Source organism: Petromyzon marinus, chromosome 3 (assembly GCF_048934315.1).
Source record: "Petromyzon marinus isolate PM22_M1 ecotype Great Lakes invasive population chromosome 3, UKy_Petmar_22M1.pri1.0, whole genome shotgun sequence".
Taxonomy (NCBI): domain Eukaryota; kingdom Metazoa; phylum Chordata; class Hyperoartia; order Petromyzontiformes; family Petromyzontidae; genus Petromyzon; species Petromyzon marinus.
Window position 1 is genome coordinate 15184485 of NC_133669.1, and position 27659 is coordinate 15212143.

At 45.4% G+C, this 27659-nt stretch overlaps 2 protein-coding genes across 2 annotated transcripts; one reads left to right on the top strand and one right to left on the bottom strand.

Annotated features, from left to right (window-relative positions):
- The first annotated feature begins 3089 nt into the window (after nt 1-3089).
- On the top strand, nt 3090-12301 carry LOC116954901 (toll-like receptor 7). Its single transcript, XM_032975717.2, has 3 exons — nt 3090-3405; nt 3600-3939; nt 5496-12301. Exons 2-3 carry the CDS (start codon nt 3640-3642, stop codon nt 8442-8444), a joined length of 3249 nt encoding a protein of 1082 aa, XP_032831608.1. The 5' UTR covers nt 3090-3405; nt 3600-3639; the 3' UTR covers nt 8445-12301.
- A 1017-nt stretch (nt 12302-13318) lies between these two features.
- On the bottom strand, nt 13319-27463 carry PIGB (phosphatidylinositol glycan anchor biosynthesis class B). The gene is made up of 13 exons (XM_032975727.2): nt 27356-27463; nt 24648-24802; nt 23697-23823; nt 23147-23264; nt 21060-21164; nt 20083-20213; nt 19125-19268; nt 18239-18290; nt 17268-17470; nt 16625-16689; nt 16180-16417; nt 15531-15708; nt 13319-14325 (listed from the first exon to the last, which is right to left on the bottom strand). The coding sequence occupies exons 2-13, from the start codon at nt 24784-24786 to the stop codon at nt 14191-14193; spliced, it is 1635 nt and encodes a 544-aa protein (XP_032831618.2). The 5' UTR covers nt 24787-24802; nt 27356-27463; the 3' UTR covers nt 13319-14190.
- Between the last annotated feature and the right edge of the window lie 196 nt (nt 27464-27659).

The window sequence follows — 27659 nt, forward strand, 5'->3', positions numbered from 1 at the left end:
CGGTGTTGGCCACCCATCCCCTCGTGTGCCGTTCCGGCCTTCATAGGTGCTCGCTAACAGGGGGTATTTCTACGTGACTCATATGAGTCGTCTGTGTGTACGTATATGTGTGCATCTATTCGTCATCTCAGGCAGTCAACCCATAGCACCAAAGTCTGTCCCGTAACCTACCAGCAGTGAGCCATCGAAACTTCATTCAAGGAGCTTCAAAGTATTATGTTGAACGTCTCTCTGACCGTACGTAGCCAACCGTGCTAATATAAATGCACCTAGCCTAGCACAAGTGCCTTGGTGAAGTCACCACCACTCAGTGGCGAATGGTGGTCCTCATTGTGACTGCTTACAGTGACGGATCCCCTGCTGATTTTGTACGTTTGCCCACTGACAAAGAAATGATCAGTCGATAATTTTAATGGTAGGTTTATTTGAATAGTGAGAGACAGAATAACAACAAAGAAATCCTGAAAAACGCATGTCAAAAATGTTATAAATTGATTTGCATTTTAATGAGGGAAATAAGTATTTCACCCCTCTGCAAAAAATGACTTAGTACTTGGTGGCAAAACTCTTGTTGGCAATCACAGAGGTCAGACGTTTCTTGTAGTTGGCCACCAGGTTTGCACAAATCTCAGGAGGGATTTTGTCCCACTCCTCTTTGCAGATCTTCTCCAAGTCATTAAGGTTTCGAGGCTGACGTTTGGCAACTCGAACCTTCAGCTCCCTCCACAGATTTTCTATGGGATTAAGGTCTGGAGACTGGCTAGGCCACTCCAGGACCTTAATGTGCTTCTTCTTGAGCCATTCCTTTGTTGCCTTGGCCGTGTGTTTTGGGTCAATGTCATGCTGGAATACCCATCCACGACCCATTTTCAATGCCCTGGCTGAGGTTAGGAGGTTCTCACCCAAGATTTGACAATACATGGCCCTGTCCATCGTCCCTTTGATGCAGTGAAGTTGTCCTGTCCCCTTAGCAGAAAAACACCCTCAAAGCATAATGTTTCCACCTGCATGTTTGACGGTGGGGATGGTGTTCTTGGGGTCATAGGCAGCATTCCTCCTCCTCCAAACATGGCGAGTTGAGTTGATGCCAAAGAGCTCCATTTTGGTCTCATCTGACCACAACACTTTCACCCAGTTGTCCTCTGAATCATTCAGATGTTCATTGGCAAACTTCAGATGGGCATGTGCTTTCTTGAGTAGGAGGACCTTGCGGGCGCTGCAGGATTTCAGTCCTTCACGGCGTAGTGTCTTACCAATTGTTTTCTTGGTGACTATGGTCCCAGCTGCCTTGAGATCATTGACAAGATCCTCCCGTGTAGTTCTGGGCTGATTCCTCACCGTTCTCATGATCATTGCAACTCCACGAGATGAGATCTTGCATGGAGCCCCAGGCCGAGGGAGACTGACAGTTCTTTTGTGGTTCTTCCATTTGCGAATAATCGCACCAACTGTTGTCACCTTCTCACCAAGCTGCTTGGCAATGGTCTTGTAGCCCATTCCAGCCTTGTGTAGGTCTACAATCTTGTCCCTGACATCCTTGGAGAGATCTTTGGTCTTGGCCATGGTGGAGAGTTTGGAATCTGATTGATTGATTGCTTCTGTGGACAGGTGTCTTTTATACAGGTAACAAGCTGAGATTAGGAGCACTCCCTTTAAGAGTGTTCTCTTAATCTCAGCTCGTTACCTGTATAAAAGACACCTGGGAGCCAGAAATCTTTCTGATTGAGAGGGGGTCAAATACTTATTTCCGTCATTAAAATGCAAATCAATTTATAACATTTTTGACATGCGTTTTTCTGGATTTTGTTGTTGTTATTCTGTCTCTCACTGTTCAAATAAACCTACCATTAAAATTATAGACTGATCATTTCTTTGTCAGTGGGCAAACGTACAAAATCAGCAGAGGATCAAATACTTTTTTCCCTCACTGTACGTGTGTTATTGGAATCTGTTCAGTGTATGTCGGTCTATGTGGCTGCGTGTGTGTGCGTGGCTGTGTGTGCGTAAGTGCAGAGTTAGAACATGTTAAAAACAAAATGAGGAAGAGACGAAACCCACAAAACACGTGCTGCCACCAACCCTGGGCTCTACACATTTTTAGGCAGCAAAATAAAATGTTTACTCAGACCTGGAATATTCGGTCATTTCCAGCAACCACTATAAATCCGGCTCTTATTCCTAAAACTCGAGAGTACCTGCTTGGTTGGAGACTGTGCTATTCTTAACAATATAGAGCTCTTAAAACAAGATACTTCTTTGAGATTCACATCTCAATTGCAAGGGGGTGTGATGCAAAAGTGGCCATTACAAAATAAACACACAATTACCGCACACCAAAGTAATTATTCAACTGCAACACATTGAATACAAGTTTTAAGTTGAATAAAAATGCCATGATTTGGTATACAATGTACAGGTTTACTAAGTCCTATGGATAGACTGGCTCCAAACATGGAATTGAGGATTTCTTTTTTACCGATGACTCGACCTTTAACGGAGTTGAGCAAAACCAAAGTACTGATTTGAACAGTAATATACAGACTTCTACATCAAACCTTAAACCACCAACTACACCAACCTGAATGACATAGAAGCCTCATCTCATTCGATATACAACCCCGAACGAGATAACCCTTGTCCCGTCTGATACAAAACATTTATCATCTGAACTGTAATAGCATGTCGACCAATTCTTCTTAATCAAAAATTTAGAACTCTAAAAATCATAAGATGACATATTTGTAATTGAACTGAAATTGAGAGACAATAATTAATAAGTTACTTTTTTTTTAACTGTCTACTTACTGATGATTCACTTTTTGCTGCGACAAAGTTGTAGTCAATTATGTGGTGTCATTATGTCCAGTTTTATGCCAATATGTTTAACTTCAGTAGAATGTTCCTAACACCAAGTCTTCCTTGCTAGATTGAAATTTAAGTTGAGCATTTTTACAACACAATTTATTACCAGGATTACCAAAGGTTCTCACAAAAAAATGCGTTGCACTGATAATAAACCACACATTTTCGCACCCAAAGTAAAACTAATTACTTCCCCTTATCTGTTTCCTGAAGCCTCCTTCTCCTGATCACGGCTCTTTGGTCCCCATACCCTCTAGAAATCACATTTCACTTGCAGGTGTCCCCTGCCTTCCGCACTAAAACCATCACTTCACCCTGCCCTGATCTGACTCCGCCCCCCACGCCCTAACGTCACCATCATTTCATGCGACCTTCTAAAACCCAGTTCCTCTACCAGTCACTTTCGGAAAGTCTGCGCAAGGTGGGTGGCAATAATACGATACATCATCAAGACCACCACAATGAACATCATCACTGCCATTCGCAGAGACATCAGCAGTAGCGCAAGTACATCTCCATCATTACCAACATAATACCTCCAAGGTTTGTGAAGCTGCACTGCTTAGTGGGAAGGCGACTATGGTTGTTGCTGTGCAAAGCACGAGCCTTGTCATACGAATGCACGTTGTACAATACTGATTTATACGACGCCTGTTGTTGCTGCTGCTGTGAACAATCACTCTGATGCTGTTAATGTTGCTGCTGTTGATCGTTATTTCTCCTAATTCCTGCCCAAGGTCCACCCCAGACCCACAAGAGTCCGAAACAACCACAACGATGCCTTACTCAACCTTCATCAGACTCCACACCGCCCCATTTTTCCTACTGCTCCACCTGCTTCTCCTGCCACGTGGGACCACTCCCATCCCAATGCAGCCCCGTGGAGGTGGCCGCTCGTGGCCAAGGACCCTGCCCTGCGAAGTGGACGTCGTTAAAGAGACCGCGGCCATCACGGTCGACTGCTCCGGCCTGGGCCTGACCCATATTCCGTTTGGAATCCCAAAACACGTCACACAGTTGAACCTGAGCAACAACAAAATCTGTGGTGTGCAGCGGGACGATTTCATCCATTTCCAGGTACCAATATTGTCATCACCATCAGTAGCAACAGAGCACACATTGTCATCGTTGGCAGAAGCATTACATTATTATTTTTTAATAAGCCTTCCTCATGTCTATACCAAATAAATGGAACTGAACTGAATTCTCTGAATTAGACATTGTCTTTCCAATGAGGGATCTGTACAGTATTGTCATGTACTGTAGTACACGTCTCGATTGGCATACAATAAAATAGAAAAAGTGGTGAATTTCAGGATTCAACAAATAACGTTCATATAAAAAATGGTATCACTGATAGGATATGGTGTATTCCGTTGATTTGGTATAATTTTGAGATGCATTGTTTTTTTTAAAGTGAATACCCTATGATAAATGAGAAAGGACGGGGCAAAAGGTGCTCAGTTGCAGCCAGTCAAATTTACTATTCGGCTTCATGGACAGAAAATTCACTCTGAGACTGTGCTTCGATCGATTTCAAATTTATAGACCTGCTTTCGTCCGAAAAATGTTTCTACAATGATATATTGTTTAACAATTGTTTTCATCATCCATTGGTCTTGCAACACCATGACTAAATATACAATCTTAATCATGAGAGGGAAATATGATCTTCAGCAGCAATATTATCGTTGTCATCACAATCATCAGCAGTACTGGAAGCACCAGTTTCACCATAATTATCAGCAACAATACAACAGAAACATTGGCACAACTAGGAGTATGGGAATCATTGTCTGAATGAATAGCAGCAGCACTGTAAGCACCATCTTAATAATGATTATCATCCATAAGAGGTGTTTGCGTTAGATCGCGTAAATATATAAATGTGTCGTTAAAACCCGCCACCACCCGACACGGCCAACTAGTAAGGGTTGTCACGTAAACAGAACATGCCAATTCGTCGCTAGTACAGCACACCGGTGTGTTGGAGAGCCAAGCCACAACATTTAAAACCTGAGTACGACATTTTGCCAATAATTACAACTAACTTCATCAGGCGACAGCCAGATTTGTGGAGAAGCCTTACTGTTTCGTTCCTTATATAGAGGCGTAGATGTCTTGACCACGCAGCTGTGCTCTTGCACAATGTTGGGAGGGGGGTATTTCTTAGGCAACGTTACATTATGCATGTGCATTATGCCACATCTACGCCTCTATATAAGAACGAAACAGTAAGACTTCTCCACAAATCTGGCTGTCGCCTGATGATTAGTTGTAATTACTGGCGAAACGTCGTACTCAAGATGGTAAATGTTGTGGCTTGGCTCTCCAACACACCGGTGTGCTGTATTAGTGACGAATTGTCATGTTCTATTTACGTGACAACCCTTACTAGTTGGCTGTGTCGGGTGGTGGCGGGTTTTAACAACACATTTATATATTTACGCGATCTAACCCAATCTCCTCTATTATGGATGATATTGGTCGCGAAAGCCTACGTGTTGAAATTATTATTACAGCAGACATCAGCATTGGACCAATCCTCATTACTGTACCATAATAATTTCTCCAATCATCACCTACTGTAATCTTAAGTGACCCCCACCCCCTACCTCCCACCACCCACCCAGGACACTCTCCGGGACCTTGACCTGAGTGGAAACTGCCCTTCCAGTGTGACCTCCCCAAACTGCCCGTGCGACAACGGTAACTTCACACTTGGCGCGGCTGCACTCTCCTCACTCAACCTCTCTTCACTCAACCTTGGTGGCAATAGCTTCTCTCGGGTGCCATCGGAACTCCCACGGAGCCTTCACACCCTGAACTTACAGTTCAACCGCATTTCCCAGGTCTTCGCCTCAGACTTTGAGTACCATTCAGCACTTAGAATCCTTCACCTGGGGTACAACTGCTTTGTGCACAACCCATGTGGCCGGGCATTCGGTGTGGAGCCAGGTGCCTTCAGTGCTTTCAACCTGTCCGAGCTGCACCTGCCTAGCAACAATGTAAGCAACCCCCCGACTGGCCTGCCTGCCTCTCTGACACTACTGGACTTGAGCGGGAACCAGCTGCGCACCTTCGAGCAGAAGCATCTGAGCGGCCTCTCCTCCCTGTGCTTGCTGGACCTCAGCATGAACTGCCCACGCTGCTACAATGCCCCTTACCCGTGCCACCCGTGTCCAGATAATGGACCCCTCAACATCACCCATGATGCTTTCTTTAATGTAACTGAACTTCGCAGCCTGAATCTGCGCTCTGTGTCACTGCGGAGCATTCCCAGTCAGATGTTCAAGAATAACCCCCATCTCACTCACCTTGACCTCTCCCTCAACTATCTCGCAAAAGCACTGGCTGAGGGCTCCTTCCTGCTCCACCTGAAGCGACTGGAGGTGCTGGACCTGTCTTTTAACTATGAGCCAGGCCATTACTTCAAGGAACTTAATCTGTCATCGCACTTTGCGGCACTTACCTCACTCAAGAAGCTGATGATCAAGGGCTATGTGTTTGAGCGCCTTGAGGACTCTCAGATCGATGTCCTCCACAACCTGTCACACCTCACTTCACTTGACTTGGGCATTAACTTCATAAATCACCTGGACCTTGCCATCTTCAAAAAAATGAGTGGGCTCAGCAGCATCTTCCTCTCGCAGAACCAGATCTCGCCACCTGTGGAGAAGCGAGGGGAGGGCCTTCAATTCGGGTTAGGTGAGTCCCAAAAGGTCCCGGGAATTGAGAGAATCATTTTAGATGATAGAACCCATTCCATTACCTCAGCAAAGTACGAGGAGTGCAAGTCATATGGGAAGTTACTGGACCTCAGTGTCAATAACATCTTCTTCATAAATCCAATGCAGTTCAATGGCGCTGAGGATGTGCACTGCCTAAATTTAAGCACCAACGCCATTGGGCAGACTCTTAATGGATCGGAATTTGTCAACCTCCCCAACCTGAAGTACCTTGACCTCTCCTTCAACCGTCTGGACCTCTTCCACTCTAGTGCTCTGACTGAACTAAAGAGCCTGGAGGTACTGGACCTGAGCTACAACAGACACTACTTCTCCATGGATGGCATTGTGCACAATATAAATTTCATCTCCAACATGACATTACTACGGAAGCTTAACCTAGGCTGGAATGGGATCAAGAGCCTGGGGCCCACGACGGTAATTCGCAGTCACACCCTCACTGATCTCCACTTCGACGGAAACAACCTGAATGTACTATGGGAAGATGGCAATGAGAACAACTACAACGTGTTCGAGAACCTGACACATATAAAAATGCTCAACATATCCTATAACAACCTAAATTCCATCCCAAATGGCAGTGTCCTCCTCCACCTGAGGAACATTCGGGAGTTGATCGCAAACCACAACCATCTGAACAATTTCCCGTGGGATGAACTACGGTACATGGCCAACCTTAGCGTGCTGTCACTAGACTACAACCGACTTCAGGCACTACCCATTTCTCTGCTAGACTTCAATATCTCCATTACCAAGCTGTCCATCAGCCACAACCATCTGACCACAATCAGCAGGTACTTCTTGCTGCATGCCCCAAGCCTTGCTATCCTGGATGTTGCATACAATAAAATTGATGGAGCTCACCGTGATGATTTCCCCAAAGATGCCCTTGATCACTTGCAAAAACTGATGCTGGAAGGGAACCCGTTTCTCTGTACCTGTGAGAACATCTGGCTGGCACAGTGGATCAATAGCACTGATGTGAACATCCCACATGTCGCCACGGGGCTCCTGTGTGACCGGCCCGATGGGCACCGCCACAAGAGTGTCCTCGTCACCCTGGACTTCTTGGAGTGCGAGTTCATTGGACTCATGCTGGGACTGTTCCTGCTCTACAATACGATCATATTATTGCTGATGGCCTCGTCGTTTGTGTGGGCACGCTACCGCTGGGACGTTGCGTACACCGCGCGTTTTTACGCCGCACGGTGCTGCCGTGGTCACTCTAATGGTGGTAGTGGCTCCAATGGCCAGGACTATCGCAAGCTTGAGTGCGGCTATGATGCCTTTGTGGCATACGACTCGAGCGACATGGACGTGTGTGAGTGGGTCCTACAAGAAATGCGTGTCCACATGGAGGAGGCTGGCCCATATGGGGCCCAACGCACTTTCCGGTTGTGTTTAGAGGACCGGGACTGGGTACCTGGGATGAGCGTGGCTGACAACTTGGTGGCAAGCGTGCACGCCAGCAGGAGAACTGTGTTTGTCCTTACACGGGCTTTTGCGGCGTCGGGTCGGTTCCGTGAGGCCTTCCTCATGTCACATCAGAGGCTGCTGGATGAGAAGGTGGATATGGTGATCCTAGTGATGCTGGAGAGGATGCGCTCATCCTTCACACGCTCACGGTATATGCGTCTCCGACAGCGACTGAGCCCCGGCTCCATTCTGCGCTGGCCGACCAACCCCCATGCTCAGAAGATATTCTGGCAGGGCCTGCGGGATGCCTTGGCCGGGCCCAGCAAAGCAGCCACACAGGCTGCCAAGCGACGACGACAACATCACAGTGATGTAGATGGGCGGGAACTGCCCGATGGATGTAGTCTAGTCCTGTAAATTAGTGCTAGAGGTGAAGAAGAGTCACTATACCAGTCCTAGAGATATTTAATTATTGTAGATTAACCCTTTAAGACCTAGTCTAGGGGAGACCTGTCCTCTAGGTCCTATAATGTACAGTAGTATAGTAGGATTTGTCATATAGACCATTCCAGATTATGTTTAAGCTGTAGGCCAATCCTTTTGGATCTATAGACCAGTCATATAGATAAATCCCTTCGGTTTAGAGCAGGGGTTGGCAACCTTTCAAATAAGAAGAGCCATTTTTTTTCTTTGACCAAAATAGTTCGAGAGCCACATTAAACGCAGACCTACACAAACATAGCAGGTATACAGCAGATTACAAACACATTCTGACGTAAATATACAAAATAGGTGATTAAATAAACTGTCTACTGTATTTTGTTTTTTCCCTGTTTAGTTATTCTTTAACAATATGGTTTGACTGTACATTTTGTTGTCACGAAGACATTCCCTAGTGACCCATCCCCTGCCATATTTAATAAATGATCTTTATGTGAAATTATGTATATTAAAAAAAATTAACGGCTGCCCGAAAGGGGGTAGCCAAACAGCCGCAGGCTGTCGACACCTGGCCGAGAGGATTTTCATGCTAATTGTGTCCAATTAATTTGCGTTGAGGGCCAGATTGACTGACATGCAACGAGCAATAGGACATATGAATAAAACATACTTATATAATTACTTGACACGGATATAACTTGTCCTGCATATAACGATGTTTTTCTTCTGGATTACAACCTTCCCAAGCCTCTGCCAACTCTCACAATCACGCAATGTAATAATCTATGTAGTACCTGTGCACAAACAGAGTTAATCTCCATCTCCTTGGTAGACGTCCGGCGAGACACATTGTTCCCTGGCTGCTGCTGACCATCGGTCATCATCCCTTCTAACCATAACGTGGTGGTGCTCAAGCCCATTTACTTTTCTTAATAGTTTAAGATCATGCCGTTCACATGTGCATGTCCTCTCCTCCATGTGTTCCTCTTTCGCATGTATGTTGAACTTCTTTCGTAACCATACATAATTCCAAGTGTGCATCTTTCCTCGCTTCTTTGTGCACCTTTTTTTTTACCCCATTATTTGTTAAGTCGAGCTATTTGAAACAAACAGCACGTGGCACCCCCTGGTAAAACTCGCTGACTTTGCAGCCCGCTGAGGCTTATTATGCTACGATCTATCACGCAGCACTTTAGTACTGCGTGCGTATCCTGTAAATGAACGTATTGGCGGTACACCGTTGCGCAGTATAAAGAAAAGCACATTTTTTTTTAACGCAACAATTATTCTTATTTCTGCGATTCGCAACCCCGGTCAGAAAATCTTACGGGGTGCTGCGTGAAAAATCAGTTCTCGCGCGGTGTCGAAGCAAACCAGAAGCCGAATGTTTTGATGAGCTGAACGCGAAGCTTCAGTATGTTGTTGCCAGACAGCACCCAGCCAGATGACGACTGCCTCCGCGTGCCAAAGGCACGATTTGACTTGGTCAGACGGTTCCGCGATTCAACGGGCCCATGTCAAGTGTCAGTAGACTGAGTAGACTTAATTCTAGATTTGAAGCTTTCGTGACTGCAAGGATCCATAATCTTTGGTTCTATTCGGTAAAGTCACGTAGGTAAAAAATAAAATAACAAAAATCACGACGTTTCGGCCACAACACAAGTGGCCTTCATCAGGTGAAGGGACTGTGCTGTCACTCCAACGCTGTCGTCATGACAGCATGGTCCCTTCACCTGATGAAGGCCACTTGTGTTGTGGCCGAAACGTCGTGATTTTTGTTATTTTATTTTTTACCTACGTGACTTTACCGAATAGAACCAAAGAGTATGAGTAGAATTAATAAACCTTCGAATCGCGTCGAACATAAGTCAATTACAGAATAATAAACAAAGTTGCTGATTAGAATTTAGATTTTTTTTTTACTAAGGACCGGTGTGTTATGCTGCACCGGTGTACCGCCAATACGTCAAAATTAATGTTTTTGTAAAATGCACATTTTTTTTCTTCCAGCATTCTTCTTGGGAATACATTTGGGAACGGTATAAGCAATTAAGAGTAAAATTTTGATTTCAAGCTTTTGTGACTGCAGGGATTCATATTCTTGGTTCTTTCGGTAAAGTCACGTCGAAGGGAAACAATAAAATATTATTTCTTAATAGTTTAAGATCATAAAATCATATTGTTATTGTTTCCCTTCTATGTGTCATCGTGAACATTTCATAATATGCGTGTAATGATGTATCAATTAATAAAATAAAATGATCATAGTCGTGATAGTTAAGCAATGAGTTGTGAGAATCGATCATTTACAACGTATGCATTGTGCAAATCACACGTTGCGTTTAGGATCACAGAGCAAAGTCGCACAAACAACTCAAAAAGCTATATAAACGAGACTGAAATAAGACGAGAACACAGGGGCGGAGCCACGGGGGGGGGGGGGGGCTGGCGGGGGGCTCAGCCCCCCTTGAAATTTGGTAAAGTCGGTAATCGAGATAACCGGATATCCGGTAATCGGGATAACCAGATATCCGGTTGCTGAAAATTTTACAGGCTGCCACCTCGTGCTGCTTTCCTGCAGGCTGTCACCTCGTGCTGCCCTGCAGGCTGCCACCTCGTGCTGCCCTGCAGGCTGTCACCTTGTGTGCTGCCACCTTGTGTGCTGCCCTGCAGGCTGTCACCTTGTATGCTGCCACCTTGTGTGCTGCCCTGCAGGCTGCCACCTTGTGCTGCCCTGCAGGCTGCCACCTTGTGTGCTGCCCTGCAGGCTGCCACCTTGTGCTGCCCTGCAGGCTGCCACTTTGTGCTGCCCTGCAGGCTGCCACCTCGTGCTGCCCTGAAGGCTGCCACCTTGTGTGCTGCCCTGCAGGCTGCCACCTTGTGTGCTGCCCTGCAGGCTGCCACTTTGTGCTGCCCTGCAGGCTGCCACCGCGTGCTGCCCTGCAGGCTGTCACCTCGTGCTGCTGCCCTGCAGGCTGGCACCTCGTGCTGCTGCCCTGCAGTCTGCTTGAGCGGCAGCCTTTAGAACTTATCGAAATTATTAGCCACATCAGCGGCTCCGACCTATTAATAAACTCCGCGTTCAAAGCCAATAAAATTTGTTTTATACATTTGTGATGCCCTTTCGGAAAACATAAACGCTGAGATATCTCAGAATATTGAAGTCAGCCCCCCCCCCCACCAAAATCAAAATCCTTGCTCCGTCCCTGCAAGAACCTTTTGTTGATTTCACTCGCGAGCCAACAAAATTGTGATATCGAATCGCTCCGCGTGCGCGAGGAGGGTTGTAATGATACACTTCATAAAAACGTACTGTATTGTTATTGCATTGAACATACATGTAGGCCTGATGTTACCATGTACACCACACACAAGCCAAAAGGCACAGAACGCAAAAGTTATTTTGCGATTGCAAGGCCAACCACGCCATAGTGTCTGTCGGCAAGCGGCCGTACCTCCTCAACATTGTCCAGGCGGAAACGTGACGACGATCACAGGCGATGTGGTTGTAGCTCACAGCTGTGATGTGCAGTTTCATGTGTGATGTGCAGTTTCATCCGTGATGTGCAGTTTCATCTGTGATGTGCAGTTTCATCCGTGATGTACAGTTTCATCTTTGTTCGGAATACTCAGCACATTGTCGCAAGGCTGCTTTATGTCACGGAGCCAAAAAAGCATGCAATGATGCATTGATGAAACGTTTTAAATGTATTTCTACACTTACAATACATGAATTAAAGTGTGCATGTAATTATCGATTTATGCAAATTGTATGCTAATACTACAGCTACAACTGTAATTTAAAAAAATCAATAAATAAATTTGTGTGAATTCATTGAATCACTGAGGGTTGACTCATTACACGCTTAAGTAGTCTGCAGGCCTCTGGCTGGAATATCCACTTGATCGGAATACAGGGCCACTTGATCGGAATACAGGGCCACTTGGAGTGCTGAAACTGTGGACTCACTCCATTTGTTGCAAAAAATGTATAATATTTGCCCCAAATTCAGTTGTTGCCTCAGTAAAAGTGTTTCGGGAAGTACAGAGTACGGGAAGTGAAAGGAGAATCAAACGAGACAGGGCGTGGCACCGTTGATGTGTGAAAGGTAACACAATTACTCAGGAGAAATCCTGGGGATAAAAAAAAAATTGCTTCCATAGCTTTTCTCTGATGACCGGTGCACTTCTCTGTGAAATCCCTGAATGGCTTATCCATCTCAAGACATGATGTTAACAGTACAATGTAAATCATTGGGGGGAGGGAAAAACAAAGTACCAATAGTGGAAATTCAAAGGCCAAAAAACTTTCTCGACTGTCCCGACATAACAAACGGCCTGCCCGAGTCATGAGGCCTACTTTGCCAGTACCAAAATATACTAATAGGGGTTTTTCCCCTTTTTTCTGGCAACAAAACTGACACCTTTTGCAAGGAATCATGTTAACATTAACCACAATACTTGCAGTCAAATGCAAACAAAAAACAATCCTCTGATAATGTATGCTTACCCCGAGCTCTCATTACTCTGATAGTGCGTTGTCTTTGAACTGTGCGCCTTTTGGCTTAATCTGGTCGAACACCGTGTGAGACTAGGCTCTAAGAAAAGCCGTCTCTGGTGTGGACCAATCAGTTTCAAGGACGATGCATAAATTATCAGAGGATTGTTTTTTGTTTGCACTTGACTGCAAGTATTGTGGTTAATGTTAACATGATTCCTTGCAAAAGGTGTCAGTTTTGTTGCCAGAAAAAAGGGGAAAACCCCTATTAGCCTGCCGGAGCATATTAAGACTCGGTGACGCTTTCCTCAACACGAATAGGAAATAACTGTACTCAAGGTATATGACATGGTGTATCTTGGAATTTTATGTTTCATTTAATTTCTTCTCAAGTTTTTAGAAACAATAATTTCCACAACAGAAAGACAAAAAAATAAACCATACAAGTTAACATTTTTCAGTGGATTGTTTTTTACACAAATCTATAACGTAACCGAGGTGCAAGCCATAGTTAACTCTCAATTATTTGCGGGCACATCCATCTTGCGAATGAACCGTGTTTGAGAAAATACATTTAAATGTTTCTACACACATGCTGGTTTATTTATTAGCTGCTCCTCACTTATCGGGGGTAAGTACCTTAGTGTTAATGTGACCACAAACATGTTGGAAAGTAAAGCAATAGCTTTAAAACTCACTTAAAACAGACATCACCTTAAATTTTGATTTAAAGCTTTCGTGACTACAGTAATTCATATTCTTAGCTCTTTCGGTAAAGTCACGTTGAAAGGAAAATTTTATTGTTTATATATTTTATTATTTTATTGTTTCCCTTCAACGTGACTTTACCGAAAGAGCTAAGAATATAGACATCACCTTCATTTTTATCACCATTCTAAATAGGTAAATAATAAATGTGTTTACCGTCATTTATCCGAGTTGTTGTTTTATCCAAGCCACCCCTCCTCCCATTACTCTGGATAAACAAGTGTTGACTGTATGAGAAGTATAAGGCAATGATTTAAAATGTTCAGAAGCAATCAACCACGTTGATTGTTTAAAACCTTATCCCATCGAGTCTGTTCTCTCATCTCTCAATTAATCTTTCATCTAATGTCATCCAATCTCTTCTCATCAACTTTTGCCTCGTCTCTCATTTCATCTTGCCTCTCCTCCATGCCTGCCCTCAAAAGAGCATTGGGGGTGAACAAGCTTGGCAAGAAGTCAGCTGCCAATCTGGCTCACATTTTGTCGCTCGAATAAGCCGATGTGGCTACCGAGCCGCCCTTCAGGGAAGTGTGTATGGAAGTGAGAGGCTGTTCTGACGAAACCTCGCTCGGCCAAGAACTTTTCCACAACCTGAATGAGGAACAAAGGGAGGGAGGGCAGGGACAGTGCTTCAGTTACAGCACAGAACTATGATCTTGGTATTACACGACATCATGTTGCATTTTAATTGGAGAAAGATCTTTTCTGGTTATGAGGGATGTCCAGCATACTGAAAATATACATAATTACGAAATTTGTATTGCATTAACACTTAATTAAGACCTAAGACATTTAATAAACGTTTTTAAAAGGTATTTCTTTATTATGTTTGGTCTTCCGGCATACTCCAATTTATGGCGTCAGGAAATTGTATTGTAGGTATATTCATATATACACCTAAACATAATTCAAACACACACACAAATATACGTACAAACACTCAACACACTCTAATACACAAAAAAAAACTGTTGCCATTTACCAATAATTGATGGTGACATCACCACAGCGCTTGTTCAGGCGAGGTGTTCTTTAAGGCCACATGAATTGTTGAAGGCTCGCTGGCAGGTCATAGGACAAATCCGAGTTTTATGGTTAACTTGAGAATACTGACAGATGCACCACCTAAGCTCCTCAGCGCTAATTTGCTATATTTTGGTCGCCTGGTCCTTTACTCATTGTCTGAGCGTCTCTCCTTTGCTCTTTGTCGTTGTTGGAGGGAAACTTACCAATCTGGTCCATAACGAGCCTCCTTCACAGAAGCCGATCTTAACACTGATGGTACCAGTCATTGGCAAGTCCAATCAGCTCCAAATCCACCTGACCACGTTCAGCCTATCTCTCCTCTAGCCCATGGCCGTGTAGTTTCCTCTATCAGGCCAAGCAGAAGCTGCTTGGCCATGTGGTGACTGAGCATCGGGGCTACATGCCCAGCCAATGCAACGTCACCTGCCGGAGGTCACTGATAGTACTGTCTAAATCTTTCAAGATCTGTGAGCTCCTCACACAACCCAGTTTGGTTAAACCCAGGATGGATCGAAGGCAGGCTAGCCTGAATGCATAAAGGGGGAAATTCCTCTGGTACAGTCACACACACAAATAACCACACATGTAATTCATAATTAGCTGCTTTTGGGTTCATGTAGATATGCAATTTGTTTTTACCATAACCCTCAACCACCTGACAAAGCCAATCAAATCAAATCAGTTTTCAACAAAGGCTCTGCTCTCTCATCACAGGGAAGCACACACACGTGGCCCCAGCCCCCCCGTGTTTCACCAAGGAGGTCACTCACAGGCTCGAGGGTGTTGAACAGCACCACGTGGGAAGGTTCCCCTCTCACAGAAAACTCAGCTCGCAGCCACTGGACAGGCTCACGGTAAAACTCCTCCGCCTCTTCCCGGTAGTCAGGGTTCCCGTCGAGGTCTGGCGGACACTCCAGGATGCGCAGGTCCAACCGGCAGTGCACGTGGCTGGGAGGGCACGTGGGGTGAGGGAGAAATATAGGATGGAGAGTGGGGAAAGGGATTCTTGGGAATTCTGTCTCGTATGCACTTTTTTGTATGTGTTCCAGGTTGTGTTCATTATTGTCACCCATCCATATGTTTAGTTTCATGTTTGTTGTGTCTGCGTGTTTTATGCTATGTCTGTCTATTTCAGATTGCTTATGTGTTCCAGCTCAACAGTCCATACTTTCTGGGCTTATATATTTGTGTTCTGGGTTGTATGACTTTGTGTTTTGAGTTTTGTTTCTGAATGTTTAAAGTTGTCTATGTGTTCCAGGTTGCTGTCTTTGTGGGTCATGCGTTTATGCATTCCTAGTTGTGTGTGTGTTCACAGTTGTCTGGCTTTCTATGCTACAGTGCTTATGTGTTATGAGTTTTCTGTGCAAGTCGTCTGTTCTAGGTAACATGCCGGGCTCTGGCCGTGCTGTCTGGCTGCACCTGTACAGCGGCGTGCTGTGGCACGGCGTGAGGAACCACACAGAGCGCTGAGCCTCAGAGGGCCCACACAGGGCTCGCACGTCGCCCATCACGTCAAGTGTGCCACGCTGATGCACTAGACCCAGGTAGAGGCCGCCCATCAAGCTCGACAGCAGCAGCACCAGCGCCAGGCCCCGTCGGGCAGCGAGGAGCAGCCCCCGCGTGGCTCCCGGAGACCACAGGCGTCGCAGACTGTGGCCTGGGGTGATACAGGGAAGGGGGCGTGGGACAGCAGAGAAGCGGTACGAGGGGGCGGCATGGCAGCGAGCGGCATGGGGTGTGAGTTCTAAGCAAATTTTTCTGCAAACATCGTTAAAAAATTCAATAACGGCATGCTGATGATTACACATATTCTACCAAGCATGCTCATTGTTCACATTTATTGTGTGCTTGACATTCCTCTCACCACACATGATGAGGCAGAAAGGTAGCACGGGGTAGATGAAGCGAAATTCCTTGTGACTCAGGAGGCTGTGAGGCCCAGATATGCACGCAACAAATATGCATATTTACACACATTTATACTTGCAGTCAATACATTTTGAGTGCCAATAACTTATCTCTGTTACTATTTTTATGCTTTCCAACAGGCATTTGTTATCGGAAGTGTTTATTTTATGAATGCACATCACCTGCTTTGACAAATGGATCAGAAACATGGACATTGACGAAGACAATGGAAAGTGCGAAAATAAGCATGGAGAGGAGAATGTGTGAAATATTATTAAAAGACATAAAGAGGAGCACATGGAATAGATAAGATACACCGGTTAAACACATCATGCTAACTTTTCATAACCGTAAGGAAACTTGTGTCGGATGTGTCGCAAGAAGGGATTTTAGATCGATCGTTAAGACTAATGATGGCGTGTTGCAATGATGTCATGTAAGGCAACCTGAACACGATTGCCATCCTCAATCAGAAGTTTGCTTGGGAGGTCACCTCTACCCATTGCGTTACCTGATTTCAGGCTCTCGATTCCTCTTTGCACTGCCTTTGTAAGTGGTACATCGTCTGTGTGAGCCACAGTCCGAGACCACACACTCGCCTGTACGTCAGCAGGGTGACCAGCACAGCTCCGCGCATGGTGAGCGGCGCGTGTCGCCACCCGGCGAGCGCCAGCGGCAGCAGCGGCCCCAGCACAGCCGGGAGGCCCTGGGTCAGGTACCAGTGCCACGGGTGGCTCCCGTAGAATGAGCCGATGTCCCGGGCCGCATTCACCAAGAAGAAGCGCAGCTGCACGCACACCCACTGCGAGCAGAGTGCAGCTCTTAGCAACCACCCCACCCCCGGTATAAGACACCCATTACACAACTCCAGGCACACAACCCCTCATTAAACGAGAATCACTTCAATTAATGTATCTTCTTCAATATTCCTCCCTCACCCAACACATGAGTTCACGTAAATCCGAAGTGTAAAGCAGATTAAACAACGTCTTTCAATTGTGACTGTGATAAAACAGTCGACTTGCCACAGATCGGAGCACGGTGTCATTTCATGGGTGGGTGCCGGAGATTTCTAGAATATTAGCGGTAATGGCTCAGTGTCTCCAACATGGCCATGATGGCCAGGAGCATGTAAGCATGTAACAATCTTCAATGCAACGCATTACATGCGTCGAAGATTACAAATGTTTTTGTCACATTTGTACTGTTATTAGTAATGCCTGTCTCATTCTGCCTTGCTTGTTCTATTAGCCTAATTGTAACAGTTTACGATTTGTATAAAGAATAATGAATTCTTACAAGCACAATTATAATGCACGTATCCATGGGTATATTCATAATTTGTAATCTATGAAGTGATCAATTGTTAAATACCTATCAGCCTCGAAGTAGAGACGCACTCACAGCCCAATGGCTCAACTAACCTCCAAATCTCAGAGGTTTGCTCAATGTCTCAATAAAAGCCATTATGATCCCCCTGAGTAATCCAGCCACCCAAGAAAGGTGGGTGTAAGTGGGGGTTACCCATTGGTTATGGTTGTGAGTCTCATCAAGCACTGAACACACTCACCTCCCCGTAGCACATCCGGTCAATGAGCAGTGATGCAGTGAGGCCTGCAAGGCTGCGGGTAACACACATACAAATGCACAGAGTGCACAAACAAGAATGAACAACCAATACCTGTCATTTGCCACTAAGTGACGGTGATGTCACCACAGCGCCTGTGCCAGGCCAGGTGCACTTTTGGTCAAACTCCATCTGGCAGAGCCAGACTGAACCCCCCTCTCAGGGGTTCCTCCAGGATGAACAACTAACACAAGAACACACATGGATTTCTTTGGCACATGCACATGCTATATATACACACGTAAGAACGTGCAGGCACACATGCCACCCAGTACAACCTCCAGTCCACCCAGCACTACCTCTAGACCACCCAGCACTACCTTCAGACCACCCAGCACTACCTTCAGACCACCCAGTACTACTCTAGTCCACCCAGCACTGCTCTAGTCCACCCAGCACTACCTTTAGACCACCCAGCACTACTCTAGACCACCCAGCACTACTCCAGACCACCCAGCGCTACCTACAGACCACCCAGCACTACCTCCAGACCACCCAGCACTACCTCCAGACCACCCAGCACTACTCCAGACCACCCAGCACTACCTCCAGACCACCCAGCGCTACCTCCAGACCACCCAGCACTACCTCTAGACTACCCAGCACTACCTCCAGACCACCCAGCACTACCTCTAGACCACCCAGCGCTACCTCCAGACCACCCAGCACTACCTCTAGACCACCCAGCGCTACCTCCAGACCACCCAGCGCTACTCTAGACCACCCAGCACTACCTCTAGACCACCCAGCGCTACCTCCAGACCACCCAGCACTACCTCCAGACCACCCGGCACTACCTCCAGACCACCCAGTGTGGTTGGGCCCTCACCCGATTGCAAGTGAGTGTCCAAGTGGGGCCCATGGCGGGGGTCTCTGGCGCCAAAGTGCAACCGCCATGGGCAGCAACCACGGCACGGCCGCCGTTGGCCTGACAAGCACGGCCAGCACAAGCACGCACACGGACCTCGCCATGCTGCGCACGCACACAAGTACAAACAGTATGAGTCAAGGGGGGTCTGACCCTGCAACGCTTGTGTCCTTTCTTTTTTAAACTTCCGATTAGTGGACCCCTGTACAGGAACATCTGTGTCGGCTTAAAAAAAAAACATTGAAATTGGCCTGTCTACAATCCATCCTGGGTTTAACCAGGTTGAATTGTGTTTGGAGCTCACAAATCTTTGAAAGATATGGACACAGTCAAATCAGTGAACTCTTCTGGCGGGTGAGGCTTCATTGGCTTGGTCATGAAGGCCGCATACCCAACCACCGAATAACCAAGCATATTCTGTTCAGGCATATATTGGTCATATATTATTTAAACTAAATCGGCATAGCATGGGGTAGAAAAATTATGGACTGATGTGGTAAGGGATGATTTGAAGCAGAATGCACTTGTTGATAATTGTTACCAGTAGCGTCAAGTACGGCCACTGTGAAAAATGCTACTGGGAAGTTAGAGGTATTCACCCTTCAACAATGGAGAGCAGATGAGCAACACTCACAACAACAAGCAGAGTGCCGGGTGGCTAAACACTCCAAGTTGGCACAGGGGGAACACGGGTGTTGCATTTTCCAGTCATCTCAGCCGGTAAAACTATAACATCTGAGACTATCCCGTGACCTGTCGGCGAGCCTTCGAAACTTCACGTGGCCTCAAGGTGCACCTAGCTTTGCCACAAGTGTCGTGGCGACGTCACTTAGTGGAAAATGGCAACCGTTGTTGTTTGTGTGTGAGCTTTGATCAATGGCATCTATTGGCTGTGTGTGGAGCCCCGGGATGAAGATACCTGCTGCGAGGACTGCGTGATGCCCAAGGCAGGTGAGCCATGGCGATGCACGTGAGTGATGCCTCCACGCTGTTGGTGAGCGTGCGCGTGCACGAGTACCACGTGAACCAGGAGCACAGCTGGCACAGCAACTGCACACACGCGCACAGCAACACACATGCGTAAGAATACACACGTGTGAACAAAGACAAACAAAAATTCCCCATGCAGCCTTAACAGGCTGTTGGGGCAAGTGTTGTTAGCGAGCACCTATAAAGGCCAGCAAGGCACATGAGGGGGTGGATGGCCAGCAGCATGCCCAGCCGCCCATGTCTCTCTTTTGGCGATGTTTACACATCGCACTAGGTACTAATTTGAGGCTGGGTAGACCTAGGGGAGGCCCAGGACCAGTTCAGATAAACCTCACTGGTGTTGGCCGTAGCACAGCATGCTAACAAGCATGAGAACGCACGGACATTAGAATGCACATATATGAATCCGCACCTTTAAATGCCCTACAAGCAGGGGTCTTTTCACAGCGGTAAAACTGAAAAACGGAAGTCTCAGGGATGGAATAAGCAACATTTTTTTTTTAAATAAAACAAACTTAACGTTTTTTACGGTAATTTGGGTTCAAGTTTAAACCTACAAAAGTGGTACACTTGAGAACCCAGTTAATCACAGGTGGTGGTTAAATCCAGGATTCAAACCCAGGATCTCAGCAGTGCTGGATCAGTGCTCTGACCTCTGCACCACCCAGCCAACTTGGGAATCAATTTTATTTAATTAATCATTACAACTGCCAACAGATCAACCCACAAATGTAAGCGTGTAAACATAGACAAGAACTCACACAAATAAAACGTGTGCACAAATAAAACACGTGACAGAAATCAGGTGCATTGTGGGCAGGTGCGAGAAGGTAGGGGTGAATGTATGGTCAGCTGAGATAGGAGTGTGGGTAGGTGAGGGTAGCTGGCGTTGAGAGGGCCCCTCACCACCCAGCGTGCCACCCGTGCTCCCGACAGGTCGCTTGCCGCATGGTAGAGCTTCAAGTCGGCAAACGCTGCCAACAGAGCATGGGACAGCCTGGGCAGCCATATCTGTATGCACGGACATGTGTACACGCACACACAAACTAATTGTGAAACCCAAGCAACGGAGGCCGATTCTCACAGGTTTGAAGAGTTGAGTTGTTTCTTTGTAAAAAATAAGAGAGCCCCAGCAAAGCATGTGGACGAGGTCAGCATTCATGCGGCATGATTGACCAAATTCCATACAACATATAAGTGTTGTATTCAGCTTTACAATTTTGAGCAGCACAATTCACCTAAATGTTATATTGTCTTGCTCTTGGTTGTCTACATTAGATATGATTCTTAGTTTTTCCTTCCCTTGGCCATCTTTCTATCTACGTTGTGTACAGTGCTTTGAGCACCTTGTACAAAGGCGCTTTATAAATGTAATTGACTAATATTATTATCGCAGCCGGATTTTTCCATTTAGCAGACCAAAGCAGGATAAATAAAACATAACTCAGCACCATCTCCTGTGCCACCTACAGCCTCCTGTGCCATAGTGGTGGCTATGCACGTGGCCTATATTCCAGCACTGTGGAGGCGAGAGTTTGTGGATCATACAAATGCTCTGAAATTCCATTCCCGTGGGCATCGATGTGCCATACCTTGGCTCGCCACGAGAAGGCAGTACAGAAAGTGGACTAATGCCCATTTGTTTCCATCTGTACAGGGATTAGAGTGTTGCCCCTTCGCACGTGTGGATTTTCTCTCCGGGTGCTCCGTCCAATTTCCTCAGACTTGTGTAAACCTCATTAATGGGTTGAAAACATCTTACAATAAAAACCCAATGCAGGACCCCCATGAAAAAGAATCTGACGACTCGATGTGGCTTTCTTGGGTAAGTAAATAGAGCTGCAGTGCACGCAGAGTAGGTGGCCCAGAATTTGTAGCTGTGTGAATTGTGGCTCCCTCTACTGTAGCCCATAAACTATGAACACATTTTATTTTACCAGGTAAGGCCCACTGAGCTATATAGCTATTTTTCATTTGCGACCTGACCAAAAATGATAGCTCAACGAAGTGGCTTAACATGTGGAAATGTATAGCAGCCAAACACTCTAAATGCAAGTTTCCAAATGTGAAGGGAAAAACTGGAGGACCCCGAGAAAATCCACACGACCACGGGGAGAACACGCAAACTCCAAATATACAGGCATCAGGGTCGGGATCGAACCCACGACCTCCTGTATACCAGGCGAGGTAGTCAACATCTCACTACCGTGGTGCCTATTACTGCTTTTTTACATCTCGGAGGGCATCAAACACCCCAATGATGAGTACATACCCACCCTGTAGGGTTTAATCCACATACTTCATGCAGTTTATTTCATCATGTTTATGGCATCACAATGTATTCATAATATATAAAAATTCATTGTGTATGTGTTTTTAATGCTAGCTGCGATGGTTTTTATGATGGTTAGTGATTTATTGCATTGATTTTTATTAGTTTTTCAGCTAACCGGATCTCTCAGCTTTCCCGACCAGGGTTCCTATTCGTCCGGCGAGCTGAGGTCTCACTGTATTCAATGGTTGGGGATAACATCAATCACTTTCTAGTCTTGATAAGCACACCTAGAATTTCCTACACAACATATGCATAGAGCTTTACACCATTTCCTACTTCATTCATTGGCCTGAGAAGTGTTCCAGTTAGAATGGTGTAATTTTTACATTTTTCTTAACATTTCAATAATCTATTCGCCTTACTTCGAAATCCGGATTACCTACGTCTGCCTTGGAGACATTTTACTGTACAATGAACAACAATATTTTCAGGGCATCCAAACATGTGTCCCTTGTTGAGCGACTTCTCTCTGGCACAGGGTAATGCACTGCTCGCTGTAGCGTTCAAGTGGAAATATCTTCATCTCCTGACAACACGATACAAAACTGCAGTTGGAATAAAATTGAGAAAAAAAAATGTTCCCTAGTCAAAGGGAAAGACAATACATGAAAGAACCGTGATGGGGATGGTGGGAGCAGAAGAAATGATAAGGCTGTACCAGTAGTGTGGTCGAGTCCAGACCCAAGGCCTTCAGCAGCTTGTATTGGAGTGCAATGGCAAATGGATATGCGTAGCCACGGATGCCCTCCCGCCATTCCCAAGTCAAGTGTCCATACCTGTGTGGAAGTAGGCAACGTGCAACACAGCACCAAAAACACAATCCGTTTGGACATTCTTCAATATTAGTTGCTTTATACATAACTAATAGGTGTGTAACAATTCATCAACCGATCAATTAACAAATACTGCTGGATAACATGGGCCTGGAAAGCCAATAGGGTGATGGACCAAACAGACATTTTGATCTGTATGTGGATACACAAAATGGAATTCTGTTTATATCGGCTTTCAACTGTAAAGAGTATTCACCATTATATGCAATGATTCGTGCATATTAAAATGTTTTTTTATTGTGAGACTCTGCATGCACCACAAAGTAACAAAAATAATAAAAGTTTTACTCAAGTCGTGACCCAGAGTCGAGACATATTAGGCATTTAACAATTCACCTCCCAGCGATGAAATTAAAATGTTACAGGTATCCTGACCCGAATGTCAGCGTGTGTGCCACCTCCAACGACTGCCAGTACTCGTCTGGCACAAAGCTGGACTGCACAAGCAGGCAGTTCAGCACCCGGAATGTGGACAGCGCCGCGTACAGCCTCCAGCACGAGCCTGCGGGCACAAACATCGACACACGGCCGCCCAGCATCAACACAGCACCCAACATAAACACACAATGCAAAGCACAGCATTGACACATAGCCCCCCAGCATCGACACACAACAGCCAACATTAACGCATAGCACCCAGCATCGGGAAAAAAGCACCACTGCATTCCCAGCACAGCATAGCAGCGATGACTCATCGTTCGAAGTAGAGGAGGCTATAAAGTCTGCATTGGGTTTTTTTTTCCACTTCAGGCAATGCATGCAAGTAGATTTGTTGATAATTGGAACTTGAATGTGGCGTTTGATGATGATGCCAATGCACCGAGGCTGGGATCTCTCTCATCCGACCAGTTCCCCAGAGAAACCAAAAGATTATGATAGGCACGTAATAATCATACCTCTGCCTTATAATCATGATATGTTCGTGATTATTTGTGGTCGTGATACACAAATCAATCATCCAATTATCTTTGTTTTATTTAATTGCTTCTACATATTCATTTTCCCCATTTGTATAAATGACAACATATGATCTACTTAAGTGACAATACAATTCTTACAGTGACATCGGCATGTGACGATGTGTAAATCAGCGAATTAATTTCTCATTCACTGATTTACACATCGTCACATGTACATTGACCTGCCGGTGCCTATCTGGCAGTGAAATCACTTGTGAAACCCCTACTATTGCATTCAAGTTCCTCAATGGATCCAACTGCACTGCATGTACCATGACTGGAAAACCCAGGGCAGCGTTTGTAGTCTCATCAAGCCAGTGCCACGCATTGCTTCTCCAGTGAACACAACGCATGACATCAGTTTTACCCCAGATGCCAGTGGGCGAGAGCTGATCATCTTTCTCGTCGTGCTCCTTGTCTCGGCTTGTCCTTGCAGCTGGGCGGTGGATGGAGACTCGTGCCCGGAGTCCACTTGGGAAGCTCTCCTCCCCGTTGCCAGGCTCCATATGCCCTGCCACACATCTGGGGGGGATGCATGCGGAATGGGAAGAGGAGAAAAGATGAGCAGGAACTACAGGGCCCTAACCCCACACCGCAGCAAAGCCTCTTGGAGATGCATGTCACCAGCTGTACAGCAGCCCGTTTGCCCACTTCAGCAATTGTTTATTGCTGTGGTTATCCCACCTGATGATGGACGCTTGTGTTGAGCCCGAAACGTCGTGATTTAATTTAATTTTACACCTACGTGACTTTACCAAAAGAACCAAAGAGTATGGATCCCTGCAGTCACGAAAACTTCAAATCTAGATTATCAGTGTACAGTAGTTTTAGATGAGTTTAGTGTGTGAGTGTATTGGTATGTGAGTAGTGTAGTTGCTATGAGTGTAGTACGTGAGTGTATTGGTATGTGTGTAGTGTAAATGTAGCTAGAATAGATGTAGAGTGCATTATGGGCCGTCCATAAATGACGTCACGTACCTAGGGGGTGAGGGGGGGTCAGACATTTGTGACGATGTGTGACGAGGGGGGGGGGGTTTGAGAAATGAGACGTCACATCAAAATGCGAAACTTTAAATACACGTTCTACTTAATTAAATATAATTGTTATAACAACACAAATTTAGATACATTTTCATTATTAACTATTTAATTATTTAAATTTACTAAGTTGACCCTTCATTTATTCCATGAAGCAGCATTTTGCTTCTCCATGGGAGAATGGAGAACCATAAATTTGGTAAATTTTTTGAATGATTGTTATTAAACATTTTGATTTTAATCATTCTACCAGGGCTTTTCATTCTGTAGAATTAATGTGATTTTTATAATTGTACTCCCCATTTTGCTTCGTTCTACTACGAAGTTTCAAGTATTTTTTCATAGTTAGAATTACTTTTAACATTTTATAACTATAAGAGAATTTCAATATATTCTGAACATCTGCAGTTTTAGTTAGACGTTAAATATTTTCAAGTGAATTTTACGCTAAATTTCAGCTTTCCAACGCCACCTTTTTAATACGTGTTTTCTCCTATAACATCAGAGTGCAGTGCCACGTTAAATACGCACTACAATGACAATAGTTTAAAGCGATTTGAAGCATGTTTTATTTTCAAAATGGAAATATTGTTTGGGGGGGGGGAAGAGCTTTGTGACGTCATATTTGAGGGGGGGGGGTCTGACTTTTTGTGACGAAGGGGGGGGGGTTAAAAAATCAGCCAAAATCGCGTGACGTCATTTATGGACGGCCCCTTAGTGTACAGTAGTTTGTTGTAGCGTGAGTATATTGGTAAATGAATGTATTGGTACCTGAGTGTATTGGTACGTGAGTGTACTGTGAGCGTGGTGTGTATGAGTGTAGTGTGTTAGTGTATTGGTACGTGAGTAATGTGTACAGTAATGTGTATGAGTGTAATGTGTACAGTAATGTGTATGAGTGTAGTGTGTTAATGCATTGGTACGTGAGTGTAATGTGTGCGTGGTGTGTATGAGTGTAGTGTGTTAGTGTATTGGTACGTGAGTGTAATGTGTACAGCAATGTGTATGAGTGTAGTGTGTTAGTGTATTGGTACGTGAGTGTAATGTGAGCCTGGTGTGTATGAGTGTAGTGTGTACAGTAATGTGTATGAGTGTAGTGTGTTAGTGTATTGGTACGTGAGTGTAATGTGTACAGTAATGTGTATGAGTGTAGTGTGTTAGTGTATTGGTACGTGAGTGTAATGTGAGCCGGGTGTGTATGAGTGTAATGTATACAGTAATGTGTATGAGTGTAGTGTGTTAGTGTATTGGTACGTGAGTAATGTGTACAGTAATGTGTATGAGTGTAATGTGTACAGTAATGTGTATGAGTGTAGTGTGTTAATGCATTGGTACGTGAGTGTAATGTGTGCGTGGTGTGTATGAGTGTAGTGTGTTAGTGTATTGGTACGTGAGTGTAATGTGTACAGCAATGTGTATGAGTGTAGTGTGTTAGTGTATTGGTACGTGAGTGTAATGTGAGCCTGGTGTGTATGAGTGTAGTGTGTACAGTAATGTGTATGAGTGTAGTGTGTTAGTGTATTGGTACGTGAGTGTAATGTGTACAGTAATGTGTATGAGTGTAGTGTGTTAGTGTATTGGTACGTGAGTGTAATGTGAGCCGGGTGTGTATGAGTGTAATGTATACAGTAATGTGTATGAGTGTAGTGTGTTAGTGTATTGGTACGTGAGTGTAATGTGAGCGTGGTGTGTATGAGTGTAATGTGGTGTGTATGAGTGTAGTGTGTTAGTGTATTGGTACGTGAGTGTAATGTGAGCCTGGTGTGTATGGGTGTAATGTGGTGTGTATGAGTGTAGTGTGTTAGTGTATTGGTACGTGAGTGTAATGTGTACAGTAATGTGTATGAGTGTAGTGTGTTAGTGTATTGGTACGTGAGTGTAATGTGAGCCTGGTGTGTATGAGTGTAATGTGTACAGTAATGTGTATGAGTGTAGTGTGTTAGTGTAGTGTGTTAGTGTATTGGTATGTGAGCGTGGTGTGTATGAGTGTAGCGTGGTGTGTACGAGTGTCCGCGCGCGGTACGGTACACCACTCACTCGCTTCCGTGTTGAGGGCCCTCGTGTCGGCCACGCCCAGAAAGGGTGACGGGGGGCGGAGCCAGGGAGGACGAATCCAACTCGCAGCGGGGGGAAGAGGGGGGGGGGCGGTGAGGACGAATCCAACTCGCGGGGAGTGGTGGGAAGGGGGACTGCTCCGATCCATCGTTAGGTCGGTTAAGGAAGAAGCAAAAGCACACAAAGGATTTTCTCCTGAAGCCCTCTCGTCGTGGCCAGCGGAAAGGCCTCCACAGTGGAGGGCAATGTCGTTGATATCCACTCGCACCCCAGAGGCACCGCTTCC